General features: G+C 43.1%; 3 protein-coding genes across 6 annotated transcripts in view; all 3 read right to left on the bottom strand.

Moving 5' to 3' along the window:
* Window positions 1–1,511, bottom strand: part of LOC106571562 (mitogen-activated protein kinase-binding protein 1) — a 48,325-nt gene extending 46,814 nt beyond the window's left edge. For 2 of the 3 annotated variants that reach the window (XM_014144748.3, XM_045695868.2), the window contains exon 1: window positions 1,035–1,506. In XM_014144748.3, the coding sequence (XP_014000223.3) occupies window positions 1,035–1,121 (87 nt within the window). In that variant the 5' untranslated portion in view covers window positions 1,122–1,506. Of the gene's footprint in view, window positions 1–1,034 lie in introns of all 3 variants that reach the window. The other variant, XM_045695869.2, reaches the window with a different exon arrangement.
* Window positions 1,512–2,457: 946 nt separating this feature from the next.
* On the bottom strand, window positions 2,458–13,786 carry LOC106571565 (uncharacterized). The gene is made up of 8 exons (XM_014144757.3): window positions 12,968–13,786; window positions 12,721–12,815; window positions 12,525–12,564; window positions 12,147–12,329; window positions 9,621–9,732; window positions 9,250–9,393; window positions 5,804–5,926; window positions 2,458–5,551 (listed from the first exon to the last, which is right to left on the bottom strand). Exons 1-8 carry the CDS (start codon window positions 13,610–13,612, stop codon window positions 4,041–4,043), a joined length of 2,853 nt encoding a protein of 950 aa, XP_014000232.3. The 5' UTR covers window positions 13,613–13,786; the 3' UTR covers window positions 2,458–4,040.
* Window positions 13,786–19,951, bottom strand: part of LOC106571563 (MAX gene-associated protein-like) — a 44,649-nt gene continuing 38,483 nt past the window's right edge. For both annotated transcript variants that reach the window (XM_014144753.3, XM_045695866.2), the window contains exons 11-15: window positions 15,465–15,706; window positions 15,022–15,255; window positions 14,535–14,808; window positions 14,026–14,364; window positions 13,786–13,896 (exon numbers count right to left, since the gene is read on the bottom strand). In XM_014144753.3, coding sequence (XP_014000228.3) covers window positions 13,790–13,896; window positions 14,026–14,364; window positions 14,535–14,808; window positions 15,022–15,255; window positions 15,465–15,706 — 1,196 coding nt within the window. In that variant the 3' untranslated portion in view covers window positions 13,786–13,789. The remainder of the gene's footprint in view (window positions 13,897–14,025; window positions 14,365–14,534; window positions 14,809–15,021; window positions 15,256–15,464; window positions 15,707–19,951) is intronic.

The following is a 19,951-nucleotide window of genomic DNA, read 5'->3' as shown; positions in this document are numbered from 1 at the left end:
CACCATGGGGCACTCAGTTCACAACGTTGACATCAGCAAACCACTCTTCCAAACGACACCATACACGTGGTCTGCGGTTGTGAGGCCTATTGGACGTACTGAAAAATTATTTAAAAACGTTGGTAGAGAAATAAACATTAAATTCTCTGGCAACAGCTCTGGCGCTCGTTTCCTTTGAAATGTGGTCTGTTTGAATAGATGATCAGGTTTGTATGAGTTAAAAAAACATGGCATGCTAGCTCCATCCTGGTGGCGCTGTGGACTAATTCCATGGACAGAACACATACAATTATAGCCGCAAATCTCATTGATGCTGGGTCACAAAAAATAAAAACAATCGGTAATACAACCTTCCAGGTAAACCATTAAGGAACCAGAGTAAAACATTTTCAGAACCTCCCTGCAAACTAAAAATAAATGTTCTCAGAAAGTCAAAAAATGTAAGTTCCGTTTTACTGGTTAGGAAATGTGTGGCTTCGTTTCCACAAACAATGTCAAACTAAAAACAAGTTCCCACAACTTCCAAGGAACCAAATGTGCTAGTTGGGATATATCGACCTCAAACTGAAAGACACTGAACTATTGGTCTGGACAGAGAGCTAAACAAATACCTCCCTGGCATTTTCTGACACTGAATTGTGTCTATCATCAATACAACGTGAGAGGAAGCTGATTGATTAGTTTGCACGCTGTTCTGTACTTGATTTTCTCAACAATAACCTGATTAGATGGATCCACTGACTCAACCTCATGCATTGGAAAAGTCAAAATATACTTTTTTTTTTTACCAGTTTCTCAGGTGTTTACAGACCTATGACCATTTTATTGGGAATATGAAGTCTTACATTTGAACATTTTAATCTAAGGCATTTCTTGAGTGATATACCCACAATAAAGCAACATGTTTAATTATTTTCCCTAACTGACACAAATAGAAATATAATTTGCATGCAATGACACTATAAATTACTCTAGTTAACCTATCATTCGGGCATAAAAAAAAATCTATGAAAAGCAAAACGGCAGTCACTCACCTTGTCGGCAAGGTTTTCCTTCCGATTCTTCCGCAGCATGTTCTTTATCCGACTTTTTATTGTTGACCCGTGCCCGTCTACTGTCATCTTGATGGTAAAATATCCCGATAAATGTCTTACGTTAAAAGTTATGCGATGTTTGAACCGTGAAATCCTTCTTTAGGATACAAACGCGCTTGCATCCCCAACTAATATTTTTTTGCAGCTGAGTAAACTTTAGGGGCATAGGCTTGTGTACAACTTTAATCTCTTGAGTAGGTTAGAGCAGCGTTAAACTCCGGTGACGGGTGTACTGTAGTCGGCTTAGCTCATGTTTAGCGACTAAACTAGTCATCTCCTCTAGTGCAGTGGTTCACAAACTGTGGGGCGCGAACCCTAGGGCGCAAGGGGTCAGCGAAAAAAAAACGTTTCGATTGACATTGTTTTTAAGGAACTCAGTCTGGCTTTAATCTTACTCTTGAAAGTTGTAATAGTAGAATGCACAAGGTGCAATTTCGAAATTGGTTGGTGTATCATCAGTTCCTCTTGTCATGGTATTAATTGCATAGAGCTATTTATAACTTGTCAGAAATGTCCAGATCAACTAGCCCATGTCAGCTAAAGTTTCTTTATTTCGTTTTTTTTTTAGCCCATAGTCATTTTTTGGTCACTCAAATATCACATGAATACACGTTAGAAAATTAGCTTTAAAACAGCAAAATGTTCTTTGCAACCCATGACATGTGTAGAATTGCAGGAAATAAGCTTTAAACCTGATAAATTCTCTACACCAACAAGAGGGGTGTGAACAGTTTGTGTCACGAACAGTGCTTGTGCCCAAAGAACTAGATGGGGAACACCCCCCCTGGGGGTTCCCCAATGCTGGAAGGGGGGCCGAGTGAAAAAGGTTGGAACCCCTGCTCTAGTGCAGTAGGACGTCCATATAGACGTAGATCTAAGATCAGTTTTGTTCCCCTGCCTACCAATGGGCTGTGGGGATGGCAGCAGAATATGCAGATCCTAGATCAGTCTGTGTGTGTGTGTGTGTGTGTCAGTCATTCATCCCTACTTCTCGTGGCACATTCTTTTGTTAAATTAGCACAGAGAGAAAAAAAAAGTTTGTTATTTATCAAATACATGATATTGGAATTAGTAGCTCAGATAGTTAGCCTACATCTGCACTCTACTAGCCCTATAAATGCAATCATTACCCCGTATCCGCCAGTGTAATAGAGACGTGAAGGTGTTAAACCCAGATAAAATATACATTTAAGCTGGGTCATAAGTAGACCATTAGAACGCTGCAATAATTCATGTCTATAATTACTAGTCAAATTCTGATATTTACAAATTGTTTAATTCTTGTTCTATTTTATTATTCCACATTCAATACTATTCTACCACCCCATGGCATTTCGTGCAGGTTACAACTGCCACACCAAAGAAATGTATACGGTTTAATTCATTTTCAAGGCCACAGTATCTTGCCAGCACATCTCAGTGACTGACATAGCAGTCAATTCTTTACAAAAAAATGCATTGAGGAGCATTATTCAACACTCAAGTCAGACAAACATTTAGAAAGAGTATTTGTATATACACACACACACACACACACACACACACACACACACACACTAGGCTTTAATCGTGATTGTTTTTGACACACAAAATTGAAACAAATGTCAAATGTCATAACAAAAATGTTGACATGTTATGCATAAGTTCGTCAAAAATCAGACATGAGAATCATTGAACGAGGAGTACTATTGTAAAACAGACAGGGAAGCAATTCATAAGGCACATTAAAATATTTAACATGGTTGTGACTGTGTAGAAATAATAAAATAAATAGTAGAGATTCTATTTGCTAAAGACTTAAAAGTACTAATTATGAGAACTCCTAAAAGCCTGGTAATGAAATTAAGAGTGTATTTAAAAGGACTGGACACAACAAATCGCAGCTATAATACATAGTCTTTACAGTGGCATAGAAATAACATTTACAGTGTTTTTTTGACATGAACAAACACATGAATGTTGTATCTGAAATCAATGATTTTCAGCTGCAAAGATTAGGGCCTATTGGTAACTTCAAAAATGGACCAGAAAGTAATTGACCTGTTTTGTGGTCATACATGTTCATTATTTTTGTACAGACCTTCCCTTGAACTTATCTTCAACAATTACAGGGGTTTGATTATTAAATAGCACAAGTAATCAACTTTCTACAACATAATAACTATTGACTTCACCAAAAAAGTAGGACATCCCACATTCACCCCAACATGGGGCTAATGTCCCATGTACAACTACTCAAACAGCAGCCAAACCTTCAATACATGTAATACAGTTCATTCATTTAACGTTTCGCTCAATGACTAGAGATGTTCTGAAAACTGACTGTCCTGTAGGTGTAAATCATTGTCTGCTTTGTTGTGTTTTCACAAGTAGGCAGGCAGATGAGTACTAAAGCTGAGACAGGGTTAACTCACACAAACATAACTGTCCAGGGTCCTTTGGATTTGTGAACAGGCACATGTGGCGGTCTCAATGGGATTTCTGGACCTGAGTGCAGCCTTTAAAGACAGTAAGTAAATGACATCTGTTGACGTGACGTGTTGAGTATGATTCCCTTGTTCCTCTGGTTGGAACTAGGCTGAAATGCATCATCATTGGAGTGAAGGGAGAGGAAACGAGGTAGACAACTACTGTACATTTCTACATTTTAGTCATTTAGCAGACACCCTTATCCAAAGCGACTTACAGTAGTGAGTGCATACATTTTCGTACTGGTCCCCCGCGGGAATCAAACCCACAACCCTGGCTTTGCAAGCGCCATGCTCTACCAACTGAGCCACACTGTATTGAGATGCACCAATGGAGGTAGTGTGGAAATGCAGCCTTAGTCTCAGCTCCACTAGGCCTTGTCAGACCTCATCGTCCTCTTCCCACCAACAGAGCAGGTCACAGGCCGTGTTCCAGGCCGACCCACAGCCTGTGGTGTTTTACCCGGGCTTCCTTTAGTCATTGCTGCAGAGCTATTAACTGTAGCTCGGGTTGTCCAGCTGCCCTGCCATCAGTCTTCACCACAGGGCTTAACCCAGCCCGAGTTCCAGGGGCCAGGCTAGGGCTATCTCCAGCTTTCAGTACTTTAGGAGGCCTACCCCGAGTGGCAGGGCTACTGGCAGCTCTCTTCACAGGGCTACCCGCAGCTGGAGTCACTTTGGCAGAGCTACCTCCAGGCCCAGTAATCACCACAGGACTAGTAGTAACCCCAACCCATCCTACTTTAGGAGTCCTACCCTGCCTCGTAGGTTCCTGTGGGGTTAGTTGGTTTTCACCATCCCCAGTGTTAGTAACAAGAATACCCCCAGGTCGAGACACTGGGGTACGGGTACTACCCGTGGCTTGTGTAACGTTGGCTGGGCTACCCTCAGTCGTTGCCACAGGGGTAGTAGTGATATGTTCAGTTGGTGGGGATTTAATGTCCAAGCGTGGCGGTCGTCGTGTTCTCTTCACAGTTGGAGCCTCCAAGCCATCTGCCAAGCCTCCCCCTCCGTTCTGTGTCAGCAAGCAATCATTTTCCTTTGATGTCACCAAGCCGTCCTTTGCTGTCGGAGTGATCAAGCTATAATTTTCCTTTTGTGGGACCAAGCTATTAGTTTCTTTCTGAGACGTTGTGCTATCCTGTTCTTTTTGTAGTTCTGAGCTATCCTTTCTTTTCTGTGTGACTGAGCTACCCTTGCCCTTCAGTGTCACAGAGCTCTTCTTTCCATTGTGTTGGACCAGGTTATCCTTGCCCTTCAGTGTCACAGAGCTCTTCTTTCCATTGTGTTGGACCAGGTTATCCTTGCCCTTCAGTGTCACAGAGCTCTTCTTTCCATTGTGTTGGACCAGGTTATCCTTGCGCGTCGGTGTGACCATACTATCCTTTCCATTCCGCCCCACTACTATGCCCTCGTGTTCAGAGAGAGCCTTCACCAGTACGGCTGCCTCTCCCTTGGTCAGAGACAAGCCCCAGCGTCCTGGATCACGCTCACCCACCGCCTGCGGTTTCTCCAATGGCCTCCAGATGGCACTGTTTAGGGGCGCGCTGTCCACGAGGGGATACTTCATATCAATAAAAACTTGATTAGTAGGTTTTCTGTTAAGGGACTTCTTCTCTGTAGGAGTTGATATGTTGTCCTTCTCTATGGAAGTCTCTTCTTCCATGGATCCATTACAGACAGGGGCCTGTGGTTCCTCCTTACCTACCTCTGGCCTCACCTCTGCTGGGCTGTCTGAGAACTGCTCAGCCTCCCCAGACACTCTACCCTGGTCCTTCTTCTTAGGGTCAGTGGCAGACGCAGAGCACTGTGGGCTAGGGGTCTGCGAGAGGGGCTGAGAGGGGTGGATAATCCGGGGTGTACACTCCTTTTCCTCAGCGCTCTCCTTCTCCACAGCCTCCTTGGCAGCTGAGGTGGCGTTGGTGGTGGTGGAGAGGGAGGTGACTGTTGGTTTCTTCATAACCTTCATTGTGTAGACCGCTCCTCCTGCTGTGGATAAAGGAAATACACCATAGTTAGAATGACAGACTTACAACATATTCTAGACAGAGTGACAGTCTAACGATCATAACCCTTGCCACATTTTACACATATAGTGTGCCAATGGACTTTAAAACACAGTTATCACGCTCTTCCAATTCAGCATTGTTTATATTTCATTTTTTAGATCTAGAACTTACATGACCTTCTAGACAAGAGTGAGAGACCAAATGTGGGTATCCTGTTCCTGTATGCGCTCACCTGGTATGGAAGCAGGAAGTATGATCTTGCCGCTTTTGGTGCGTAGAACAGCAGCCACTGGTTTCACAGAGCCCCTAGCTGCCCCTGCCTGATCCAGAGAGCTAGCCCGAGACAACTGGGACACTGGGATACACACAGATAGAAATACATGAATAAATAAGAGCTATATTTAAATGGTTTATGAAAGTTGTCTGGCTAACTCTATGATCCTGCTTAGTGCCCATACTCTCTTCAGACATTGGAAGAGGAAGTGAGAAACAGGTGATTAGCGACCCTTTGACTTGGCTCCGCAAGTTAAATGTTTCATTGGTCGCATCAGTGCGAGCAGCACATTCTACATGGTTACCTAACTTAGGAGGCTAAAACCATGATTTAGTCAAACAGTAAAGTACGTTATAACCTCATGATTCCTGTAATGAAAGTGTGTCTGCCCACCCCAGCACCTGTTTCACTGGGGGCCTTCTACGGTGTCGAGTGAGCCACTCTCTCTCCTTTCATGGGAAAAATAATGCTCCAGGAGAAAGTGTTCTGATTGTATAACATTTTAAAATCATATTGCGGGTAAAACACAGCTTTCCTGTTATCACAGTCGAAGAAAGGAGGTTATCAGCTTTCTGTAGGTATAATTTGTATTTTTCAGCTCTCAATTTTCAGCTCAATAGCAATTATTTTATAACCGAGATATCCGATACGGCTTTGCGATACGGAGCATGTTAAATGTGCATTGGTCATTGGCTTCATGGAAACTGTATGCAATCACTAATGTAAGTGGCTCTGGATAAGAGTGTCTGCTAAGTGACTAAAATATAAATGTAAAATTGTGCGGTAGGCTAGAACTGCAACTTTTTGGGGACATAAACAATTTACTGTTAGATTAATACATGGCTACTAGCAGTGGGTATTATATTAAGAGATAGCCATTTAGCTAATGTGTTTTGAGATTTCCACTTACTCAGGTGATGAATTAGCCTATGATATTAGTGCACATTAAGATGCTGGAAAATTCATCTCTATTAAATAAACAAACATACATTCTGGAGCCAGATTTTTACAGTTAAATATAACAATAGCCTAATTGTCAACCCAAAATGCATGACAATCACTGGTTTAGGTTGGACATTAAAATATTTTGAATCGCAACATGAAAAGATGATGAAACAAGGGATTTCTTCAATACCATCTCAGTAGTCGATTACACTTTTTCATAAAGCACTATGAATGACTAAGATTACTTTCTTTTCCTATCGCTTGTCGGCACATATTTTTTTGGGTGCAACCAAATCATTGGCTGGTGCCAACAACTAAAAATGTTGTTGCACCAGCGCCACCAGGGGAAAATGTTATTCTGGAGCCCTGGGCCTACTACAGTGGTGTATTCATGGATGCCAAAAGGAAGCCATGATTCCCCCAAAATTTGAACAAAGAAGTAACTTTCATGAAAAAAAATATGTTTTAGGTTTAGTTAAAGTGAAACATGTCAATTCTGCTCTTAATTTTGACGAATGCAAAAAAGTGATATATTTTGGTAATTTAGTAGTAAATCTAGCTCTTTTTGCCGCTAGTCATTGAACTCTACCATTGAAATCGTGATGTAGAGGCACCTCTACGTCATCTCAAGGGAAGGGTTCAGTATGAAATACACTCCCTTCTAGATGTGCTGGGTGGTACCACCTCAAGGCTTACCATAAAAGCAGGTGACAGCGGGCCTAATTTGGCAATGGTCTTGGTAAGTGGAGTGTGCCAAAATACTTAGCATGATGCTTCCTTGACTAGACTACTGACGTTACAAAAAATTCAAAAGGTAGTAAGGCACATTTCCGCTCAACGTTTTCATTTACCCTTTCATCCACATCTGTGCTTTTACGAAGACCAAACAACATGTAGGCTATGAGGATTATACATTTATATTCGTAGCTACATCCATCGTAACAAGAAATAGATGACAGTGGTGAACTGCTATGACTGATTAGTGTTAAAATATGTAAAAAGTTACAGTACCAGTCAAAAGTTCGGACACACCTACTCATTCAAAGGTTATCCTTTATTTTTACTATTTTCTACATTGTAGAATAACAGTGAAGTCATCAAAACTATGAAATAACACATGGAATCATGTAGTAACTAAAAAAAAAAGTGTTAAAAAATGTAAATGATTTTATATTCATCTGATGCAGCACTCCATCACTCTCCTTCTTGGTTAAATAGCCCTTACACAGCCTGGAGGTGTGTTGAGTCATTGTCCTGTTGAAAAACAAATGATAGTCCCAAGAAGCGCAAACCAGATGGGATGGCATATTGCTGCAGAATGCTGTGGTAGCCATGCTGGTTAAGTGTGCCATGAATTCTAAATAAATCCCAGACAGTGTCACCAGCAAAGCACCCCCAAACCATCACACCTCTTCCTCCGTGCTTCACGGTGGGAACCACACATGCGAAGATCATCCGTTCACCTACTCTGCGTCTCACAAAGACACAGCGGTTGGAACCAAAAATCTCAAATTTGGACTCATCAGACCAAAGGACAGATTTCCACCGGCCTAATGTCCATTGTTCATGTTTCTTGGCCCAAGCAAGTCTCTTCTTCTTATTGGTGTCCTTTAATAGTGGTTTCTTTGCAGCAATTCGACCATGAACGCATGGTTCATGCAGTCTCCTCTGAACAGTTGATGTTGAGATGTGTCTGTTACTTGAATTCTGTGAAGCATTTATTTGGGCTGCAATTTCTGAGGCTGGTAAGTCTAATGAACTTATCATCTGTAGCAGATGTAACTCTGGGTCTTCCTTTCCTGTGGCGGTCCTCATGAGAGCCAGTTTCATCATAGCGCTTGATGCTTTTTGCGACTGCACTTGAAGAAACTTTGAAAGTTCTTGAAATTGTCCAGATTGACCTACCTTCATGTCTTAAAGTAATGATGGACTGTCATTTCTCTTTGCTTATTTCAGCTGTTCTTGCCATGATATGGACTTGGTCAATTACCAAATAGGGCTATCTTCTATATACCACCCCTACCTTGTCACAACACAACTGATTGGCTCAAACGCATTAAGAAGGAAAGAAATTCTACAAATTAACTTTTAAGGCACACCTGTTAATTGAAATGCATTCCAGGTGTCTACCTCATGAAGCTGGTTGAGAGAATGCCAAGAGTGTGCAAAGCTGTCATCAAGACAAAGGGTGGCTTCTTTGAAGAATCTTAAATATAAAATATATTTTGATTTGTTTAACACTTTTTTGATTACTACATAATTCCATATGTGTTATTTCATAATTTTGACATCTTCACTATTATTTTACAATGTAAAAATAAAGAAAAACCCTGTAATGAGTAAGTGTGTCCAAACTTTTGACCAGTAACGTAGCTTTATCTGAATGTTGGCTAATACATTGATCCAGCTTAGTGCCATTCCTCCTGTTGTCAGACATATAGGAAACAGGTTATTATTACCTGTCAGGGTGTTGGGACTAGGGGTGGAGGCGGGTGATGAGAGCTGGCAGGTAGAGGGCACATCTGCTCTTCTCTGGGCAGCCAGAGCTCTCTTCTTCTCCCAGATCTCCTTCAGCTTGGCCTTGACCAGCTCCTCTGGCTTCCCTACGATGGAAGGAGATATGGGTTTATAACAACATGTCTTGGTTCTTAGGATGGAATGCCGCTAGTATCTTAGTTCTCTCCTCTTTTCGGGCTTTTCTTAACCATTGTGAGAGTTCACACACACCACTGTTTTTGCTTTAAAAACCATCTTTGAAAATAAGGAGTCTGAAACAACATAATATTCAAGTAGATCCCGTGAGTGAGTGAGTAATTTCAGTCAGACGTACCAGAAATGTATGTCATCTCCTTGACATAGACAGACTGGATCTCAGTCAGCATCCTTTTCTTCTCCTCCAGAGACTCAGAGTCCACTGACAGGGTACGAATCTCCTTCAGAGCCTGATGGAAGACAGAGTTTAAATATCTTGTGTATTCGATAATTATCAAACTGCAAACCAATGGGAAGATCAGAGGTCACAATTCAACCATGAAAAAGTACAGTTGAAGTCAGAAGTTTACATACACTCAGGTTGGAGTCATTAAAACTTGTTTTTCAACCACTCCACATATTTCTAGTTAACAAACTATAGTTTTGGCAAGTTGATTAGGACATCTACTTTGTGCATGACACAAGTAATTTTTCCAACAATTGTTTACAGACAGATTATTTCACTGTATCATAATTCCAGTGGGTCAAAAGTTTACATACACTAAGTTGACTGTGCCTTTAAACAGCTTGGACAATTCCAGAAAATGATGTCATGGCTTTAGAAGCTTCCGTTAGGCTAATTGACATCATTTGAGTCAATTGGAGTTCTACCTGTAGATGTATTTCAAGGCCTACCTTCAAACTCAGTGCCTCTTGGCTTGACATCATGGGAAAATCAAAAGAAATCAGCCAAGTGTAGACCTCCACAAGTCTGGTTCATCGTTGGGAGCAATTTACAAACACCTGAAGTTACCACATTCATCTGTACAAACAATAGTAGGCAAGTATAAACCGCATGGAACGACACAGCCGTCATACCGCTCAGAAAGGAGACACGTTCTGTCTCCTAGAGATGAACGTACTTTGGTGCTAAAAGTGCAAATCAATCCAAGAACAACAGCAAAGGACCATGTGAAGATACTGGAGGAAACCGATACAAAAGTATCTATATCCACAGTAAAACGAGTCCTATATCGACATAACCTGAAAGGCCGCTCAGCAAGGAAGAAGTCACTGCTCCAAAACCGCCATAAAAAAGCCAGACTACGGTTTGCAACTGCACATGGGGACAAAGATTGTACTTTTTGGAGAAATGTTCTCTGGTCTGATGAAACAAAAATATAACTGTTTGGCCATAATGAGCATCATTATGTTAGAGGGAAAAAGCCGAAGAACACCATCCCAACCGTGAAGCACGGGGTTGGCAGCATAATGTTGTGGGGGTGCTTTGCTGCAGGAGGGACTGGTGCACTTCACAAAATAGATGGCATCATGAGGATGGAAAATGATGTGGACATATTGAAGCAACATCTCAAGACATCAGTCAGGAAGCTAAATCTTGGTGGCAAATGGGTCTTCCAAATGGACATTGACCCCAAGCATACTTCCAAAGTTGGCTTAAGGACAACAAAGTCAAGGTACTGGAGTGGCCATCACAAAGCCCTGACCTCAATCCTATAGAAAATTTGTGGACAGAACTGAAAAAGCGTGTGCGAGCAAGGAGGCCTACAAACCTGACTCAGTTACACCAGCTCTGTCAGGAGGAATGAGCCAAAATAAACCCAACTTATTGTGGGAAGCTTGTGGAAGGCTAACCAAAACGTTTGATGCAAGTTAAACAATTTAAAGGCAATACTACCAAATACTAATTGAGTGTACCGTAATTTCCGGACTATTAAGCACACCTGAATATAAGCCGCACCCACTGAATTAAAAAAAAATATATTATTTTGAACATAAATAAGCCGCACATGTCTATAAGCCGCAGGTGCCAACCGGTACATTGAAACAAATGAACTTTACACAGGCTTTAACGAAACACGGCTTGTAACAAAAATAAATAGGCTTTAACGAAACACGGCTTGTAACAAAAAATAAAAAAATTAGCAGTAAACAGTAGCCTACCAAGAAAGTCATTGCTCCAGACCAAGCTCCCGTGCAGAAGCTCTATTTCCTTTTCCAACAGCCAGATCAATCGCCTACAACTTGAAAGCTGCATCATATGCATTTCTCCGTGTCTTTGCCATGAGGGTGACAAAATTACTACCGTAATCAGAATGATGGGAAGTTTGAGCGCGCTCGATTTAATCTAAACAGTAAACAAAAAAGTTGTTTGACCTTAACCCGTTCGGCAATTTCATTGGTCTAATGAAAGCTTCATGCCGCCAAAAAACTGAGCACGTCACAGAATGTGTTTATTTTTTTTTGAAAGCGGGAAAAATCCATATATTAGCCGCGTCATTGTTTAAGCCGCAAGGTTCAAAGCGTGGGAAAAAAGTAGCGGCTTATAGTCCGAAAATTACGGTATGTAAACTTCTGACCCACTGGGAATGTGATGAAAGAAATAAAAGCTGAAAGAAATAATTCTCTCCACTATTATTCTGACATTTCACATTCTTAAAATAAAGTGGTGATCCTAACTGACCTAAGACAGGGAATTTTTACAATGAATAAATGTCAGGAATTGTGAAAAACTGAGTTTAAATGTATTTGGCTAAGGTGTATGTAAACTTCCGACTGTATGTGTCTACAACAGTACAGAATAGGATAAAATGAACCAAAACAAACGGCCAGTTACACAGCCACATAACAGACTGTCCCTTACTTGTGAAAGGAGGTGAAGCTTCGAGACCTTGGGGTCCAGTTTTTCCATGAACAGCACCTGTTTGAGTCTGGTGAAGAGTTTCTGATGCTCGCCGCGACGCAACCTCTCCGACAGGGTACGGTTCATACGACCCCTTCCCTCGCCAGACCCAGACCCCTGCTCCTCTCTCTTTTCCCTCTGACGCTGCATGGCACAGGGGCCAAAGGTTAAGGGCCATTGAGCATTCTATTGGGTATTCCGAGACCTCTAAAGCAATTTTGTTTGCCATACATGACAGCTATGAATGAGTAGACAAGACATCTCCGAAAAAGAGGGCCTAAGATTACTACAAAACAAGATGGCTCTGCAGTTATAATGGACAGATGGGAGAAGCCTTACCATTTCCTTTGGTGCCGTTTCACCATCCTGACTGTTTTGTCTGTGGAGAATTTTTATTTTATTTCAAACAAACATGTAATAAACTTAACTTGAACCACACCTTCCTTGAGACAGTCTCACGCAAATCATACTGCTAAATGTAAATAGCCAAACACACACGCGCCCACGCACGCACACAAACACACTCCAGTCTTACTGTGTGTGTTTGACAGCGGTCCTCATCTGAGTGACGGTGACGCCCAGTCTCCTCTCCTCCACTGTCTCAATGTCACCCGCTTCCTCCTCTTCTTCCTGGGGTGAGAGAGAACACAACACACTCTGGCTTTACACAACACTACACCAGAACTCATTCAAGTGCAACTGCAGCAAACAAGTTTTCAAAATAAACATAGAATAAAAAAAAATGACTTCAATCAAAGCATAAAAAAATGATGCTCTCTTACCTCGGCATATTCATCACTATCGGAATCCGAGTCATCCGACGAGTCGCCCGGATCCGTATCAGAGTCCTCAACATTAAAATCAGGATGCCCGTTCTCATGCATTCTCAGAGTCATAAACTGACTGAACTTTGTGTCTTTCTGACATGATTCTGGGCTCCACGGTCGCGAGCCCTCCCCCACATCACCCCTCTCCCCCACATCACAGGTCAGCTCATTGGGCTCTGTGGGACTAGAGTAGTTGACTTTGGCTGATCTAAGGTCAGATTTAAGGCCCTTTGACTGAGTCAGACTCTGTTTCTTCTGGGATAGAGCTAATCTGGAGTCAGGTGTATTGGTATTTAACTCTGGGGTGTAAGAGAGTTTTTCAGATTGCACAGTCTCTGTTTTAACTTCCATCAAGGCTAGAGGTGATGGAGAAGAGGTTCCTTTCTGGTTCTTCTGGGTCTTTCCACCTGCAGGTCCAGAGGAAGATTTGGTCTCCAGATGAGAACCTCCTTGCTGCGAAGTTCTGGCTGCTACCGCTTCACCCACGGCTGTGGTTCTGATTAGTTTGGATAGCCGGGGAGAACCACCAGTACCTCCAGGTTTAGGGAGCTGGATAAGGGTGAAGCCCCCAGGCAGGGCCACTCCGTCTGGGCCTTCCATGGTGCCCTGGCTTGGGGCCCTTGTGCCCTGGTCCCCTGCAATAGGTGAACAGATCCTGAAGGAGTAGGACTGGCCCAGGAAGCTGGGGGTCTTCAGGGAGGAGGAGATGGTCAGAGAGACGGGGGAAGAAGATGATGAGGTCTGGGATGGGGTGAAGGCACCCGATTGGTTTGTGATTCATTTTATGAGGGGGGAGTGGGGAGAGGGGCTGCTATGGGGGTGGATGGAGGTGAGATGAGGGGGAGGGGGGAGTGTTTTGGGGGTAGACGGCTTGATAGCAGAACCTGTGGGGACAACACAAGATATCAGAGGGCGTTGAGGCTGTGTGCGCGTGTGTGTGTGTGTGTGTGTGTGTGTGTGTGTGTGTGTGTGTGTGTGTGTGTGTATACACATGCATGAATACATGAACTCACCAGGGGTCTTTTTTTTATTCTTGGCCTTTATGTGACATATCTGATTCAGAGGTACCGGTTTTATCAGCTGTCCGTTGGTCTGATGATATGTTTTACAGCCCTGGGAGGAAGCGACTGTCTGTAGTAGCATCTTCTTCCCTGCAGGGGGCACCACACCAGGACGAGAGCCTGGGGAGGTGTCTGGGGCAGGAGGAGGGGCCATGGGGATCAGCAGCAGGTGAGAGCCGGCTGGGTCTTTAGGGTCTGTGGTGGTGGTGGTTTGACTAGTGGAGGTTTTTCCTTTAGATTTGGTGATACCTAGGGACCATGGTGGTTTGTAGGGAGGAAGCTTGTTCTTCCCTGGAGAAAGATAACTTTTATGAGAGAATACATAAAGAACTTTAGCCGTCCTTGAACAATCAGGCTTCGGTTACTCAACTGTCTAATTACATCATATTTAACACAATAAAACATTTACAAGTGTTGAAGTAAGGTTAAAACGTCTACCTCAAGCCTCTATTCCCTCTTACCTGCTGCTGTCTGGAATACTTTCTGGGCCATAGATGTAACCCTACTACCGCCTAAAGGAGTAACAGCAGTGCCTGCTGTCTTTAAGCCCCCAGCGCCCACAGGTGTTTTCTTCAACCTGGGTGAGCAGGAGAGAGGCATTTGAGGGGCCTTCCGAGGGGCCTTTGCTACAGAGCGCAACCTTCCGGTGACGAACGCAGCCAGTCGATTGGTTGGGTGCAGAGCTCCCATCTGCCCCAGCAGCAGCCGGGCCTGGGAGTATGATTTACCGTTCACCTGGGGAGGAATAAAGAAAGATAAACAAACATAAAGAAATGTGGAGGATTGAGCTTTTCACAAAACATAGCCAAAATGTTTAAATTACAATTTGGAGGTCCTCAATGACAATAAAACCACTACAAACTACACTTTATGCTAGGTCATTATTATTTATTTTTTATGTCTAGCTACAAGACTAAAATCAAGGTAAAGTGAACATAATAAGCCCACCTGGATGAGTCCTACAGCAGGGCAGGCTGGTTGTTTCTTCCTGGCTCTCAGTCTGCCTGCTGGCAACACTCCAGTTAGAAAGCGAGTCACGGCGACTTGCATCTCCGGCTTCTCAGGCTCTGGCTTAGGGATGCCCTCTTCCTCCTTCTCATCTTCATCATTGTCATCTGTGACTCCACTATCGGATTCGTCAATATAATCAGTATTGTTGTCTTTAGCCTTACTGATGCACACCTTGAAGTAAGGAAGTGGATGATGATAAATCAAACACTTATGAGCATTGAATCGTCACTGATTGAGATTCTATGTAGTGATGGAGTTATGCATTTTTGAACATTATCTGTATGGCAGCATGAGTTGGTCCAAGTAATTGCTTCTTTAAGACAGAAACAGAAACTACATGTTTCTAAAACACTTTATTCTAATGGATATTATCCACCTACCTTGAATGTGATGTTGCCCTCGGCCTTGCATGTGTGTGTGTTGGAGAGGAGGTGGACGTGGTAGCGGCCGATGTTGAAGGGTTCGGACAGACGGTTCTGGGTCATGCGTCGACACAGAACCCCCAGGACCAGTTTCCGATGCTGGTCCCAGTTACACTCTGACTGGATCTCCAGCTCTATGGTGGGCTCAGGAGGACCTTTAGGCTTCTTGGCCTGGGTGGGAGGACTCTTCCTTGGTACAACTACAGGGTCAGAGGTCACAGGTTGAGGGTTAGGAGTCAACCAGAATGTAACATTGTATGCTGGCACGCCTGGCAGAAAGGGTTTCGGGCAGTGTGAATTATACTGTGCCTCTCGGGGAGCCTCTATTGGATGCAAGTGGTCAAAAAGTAGGCTACCTGCGGCTGCGCACGTTCGTCCAATCCAAAATAATTCCAGCATCCAGTGCACTGTGCATGTGCCATTTGATGAATGTAAAGAACAAGCGTAATATCATTCAGTGATTGTCATTAAGCCCAGGGCTCCAGACTGCGAACATTTTGTAACATTTTGTGACCCTTTGACTTGGCTGCGCAAGTTTAATGTTTCATTGGTCGCATCAGTGCGAGCAGCACATTCCATATGGTCACCCCACTCAAAAACGTCCTATTTTTTGTTGTTGTTGGGTCAAACAGTAATGAATGATGAATGAAAGTGTCTGCCCGCCCCTGTACCAGAAGGCTTGCTCAGCTCTCAATTTTACAACCAAGATACATTTGAAGTCGGAAGTTTACATACACTTAGGTTGGCGTCGTTAAAACTTGTTTTTCAACCAATCCACAAATTTCTTGTTAACAAACTATAGTTTTGGCAAGTCGGTTAGGACATCTACTTTGTGCATGACATAAGTAATTTTTCCAACAATTGTTTACAGACAGATTATTTTACCTATAATTCACTGCATCACAATTCCAGTGGGTCAGAACTTTACACACATGAAGTTGACTGCCTTTAAACAGCTTAGACAATTCCAGAAAATTATGTCATGGCTTTAGAAGCTTTTGATGGGCTAATTGACATCATTTGAGGTGTACCTGTGGATGTATTTCAAGGCCTACCTTCAAACTCAGTGCCTCTTTGCTTGACATCATGGGAAAATAAAAATAAAAATCAGCCAAGACCTCCGCAAAAGAATTGTACACCTCCACAAGTCTGGTTCATCCTTGGGAGCAATTTCCAAATGCCTGAAGGTACCATGTTCATCTGTACAAATAATAGCACGCAAGTATAAACACCATGGGACCACGCAGCCGTCATACCGCTCAGAAAGGAGATGCATTCGGTCTCCTAGAGCTGAACATACTTTGGTGCGAAAAGTGCAAATCAATCCCAAAAGAACAGCAAAGGACCTTGTGAAGATGATGGAGGTAACAGGTACAAAAGTAACTATATCCACAGTAAAACGAGTCCTATATCGACATAACCTGAAAGGACGCTCAGCAAGGAAGAAGCCAATGGTCTTGGTAAGTGGAGTGTGCCAAAATATTTTGCATCCTTGACCAGACTACTGACGTTACACAAAATTCAAAAGGCAGTAAGGCACATTTCCACATGACCAAATTCAATGTTTTACTGGTTATTTCATACCCATCTGTGCTTTTACAAAGACAAAAAAACATGTAGGTGTCACGTTGGCATGAAGGATCGGGAGACAGACACAGGAATGCTTAATAGGGTTTTTTATTCAGCCCAAATTACGGCGTGCCGTGTAAAGGCAAGGGGACGAAGACCAAACGAACACGTAACAAAAACACAGGGTTGAAACCCAAACAAAAGAGTGAAGAGTACCTTGAATAAATAACACACGGGACGAATCTTGCGCTTTGCAGAGCCTTTCTTGTACAATGTTCACTAGTGTTTGAGCAACAGCCCTACTCTTATGCTAGTGAATGCGCCAAAATGTTTTTTTTTGATTGGCTGCCTTCGGGGAGCAGCGCTCTCCTGGGCCACTGCGGTTTTGGAGAGACAGTCAACTATCTGCTTCTCCTACAGTGGATTCACAGATGAGATGAGGAAGGTCTTTGACCACCCAATCTGTGGAAAGAATGCTGCTAAACGACTTCTGTCCCTTCGCCAGGGTTCTCAGAGTGTGGCTGAGATGGCATGTGAGTTCCACACCCTCGCCGCAGAGAGCGGCTGGAATGACGAGGCCCTTCAGGGAGCATTCCGGAACTCACTCACTGAGACCCTCAAGGACGAATTTGTATCTAGAGAGGAGCCTGATGGACTTGACAAACTAATTTCTTTCACTATCCGCATTGACAACTGTCTCCGTGAGTGTTGGGGAGGTAGGGTTGCATGTCCCATAATGTCTGCTTCTGTGCCTTGCTCAATTTCTCCGACTGCATCACATCACCAGGCAGGTCCCAATCCTGAACCCATGCAGCTCGGCCGGACTCGTCTATCTCCAGAGGAGAGGCAGCGGCGTATCAGTACTAGGAGCTGTCTGTATTGTGGCCAGGTTGGTCACCTGGTCTCCACTTGTACCCTGCGTCCAGCAAAAGAGTGGGCTCAGCAGTAGTGGGGGAAATACTGTTGAGCCAAATTGCCTGCCCATCATCTCCCAGACCCCTGCTTGAGGCCAACCTTGTGTGGCAGAGCAGGCTTTTCCTCTGTCTGCTCTCATCGATTCAGGCGGAGATGAGAGTTTTCTGGACCGAGGGGTTGTTAAGCAGTTAGGCCTGGACACTGTCATGCTTGATTCACCTCTGGAGGCCAACGCTCTCAATGGAAAGCTACTCTTCCGTGTTTTGGAGAGAACTGTTCCTGTTACCCTGCGTCTCTGGTAATCACCAGGAAAAGATCGACTGTTCTCACTCAGCTCTGGTTCTGGGCCATCCATGGTTAACCTCTCTAGGGCAGGCGGGACGAATTCATCCCACCTACGTAACAGCCAGTTGAATCCTGTGGCGCGATTTTCAAATGCCTTAAAAATCCTATTACTTCAATTTCTCAAACATATGACTATTTTACAGCTATGTTTGAAAAATTGAAGTTTTTGTATTTTTGAGGAATTTGTAATTCGCGCCACGCCTATCATTGGATATAGGAGCAGGTGTTCCGCTAGCGGAACGTCTAGATGTAAGAGGTTAAAATAGCTTTTTGGTGAAAGCACATTTTGCAATATTCTAAGTACATAGCCCAGCCATCACGGGCTAGCTATTTAGACACCCGGCAAGTTTAGCCTTCACCAAAATCAGATTTACTATAACAAAAATGTTATTACCTTTGTTGTCTTCGTCAGAATGCACTCCCAGGACTGCTACTTCAATAACAAATGTTGGTTTGGTCCCAAATAATCCATCGTTATATCCAAATAGCGGCGTTTTGTTCGTGCGTTCCAGAAACTATCCGAAATGGTAAATCAGGGTCGTGCGCATGGCGCAATTCGTGACAAAAAATGTCTAAATATTCCATTACGTACTTCGAAGCATGTCAACCGCTGTTTAACCTGTTAGGGCTAGGGGGCAGTATTGACACGGCTGGATAAAAAACATACCCGATTTAATCTGGTTACCACTCCTACCCAGTAACTAGAATATGCATATACTTATTACATATGGATGGAAAACACCCTAAATTTTCTAAAACTGTTTGAATGGTGTCTGTGAGTATAACAGAACTCAAATGGCAGGTCAAAACCTGAGAGATTCCTTTACAGGAAGTGGCCTGTCTGACCATTTCTTGAACTTCTTTTCCATCTCTATCATTTACTAAGGATCTCTGCTCTAACGTGACACTTCCCACGTCGTCCATAGGCGCTCAGAGCCCGGGAAAAAACAGAATGTCGTCATTCCAGCCCCAGGCTGAAACACATTATCGCCTTTCTCAAGTGGCCGATCAAGGGACACTGGGCTTATGCTCGTGACCCCGACCGCCCCCGCCTTTGGGATTTTTTCCTCTGTTTGCCGAAAAGGAGATTCCCTGTCGGAATATTATCGCTTTTCTACGAGAAAAATGTCGTAAAAATTGATTTTAAACAGCGGTTGACATGCTTCGAAGTACGGTAATGGAATATTTAGAATTTTATTGTCACGAATTGCGCCATGCGCGTGACACTTCTTTACTATTTCGGATAGTGTCTGGAACGCAAGAACAAAACGCCGCTATTCGGATATAACGATGGATTATTTTGGACCAAACCAACATTTGTTATTGAAGTAGCAGTCCTGGGTGTGCATTCTGACGAAGACAACAAAAGGTAATCAAACTTTTATAATAGTAAATATGATTATGGTGAGTGCTAAACTTGCCGGGTGTCTAAATAGCTAGCCCGTGATGCCTGGGCTATGTACTTAGAATATTGCAAAATGTGCTTTCACCAAAAAGCTATTTTAAAATCGGACATATCGAGTGCATAGAGGAGGTCTGTATCTATAATTCTTAAAATAATTGTTATGCTTTTTGTGAACGTTTATCGTGAGTAATTTAGTAAAATGTTAGCGAAT

Source organism: Salmo salar, chromosome 15 (assembly GCF_965601325.2).
Source record: "Salmo salar chromosome 15, fSalSal1, whole genome shotgun sequence".
Classification (NCBI taxonomy): Eukaryota; Metazoa; Chordata; class Actinopteri; order Salmoniformes; family Salmonidae; genus Salmo; species Salmo salar.
Note: the sequence above shows the minus strand (reverse complement) of the source record. Positions and strands in the feature narration are given on the sequence as shown.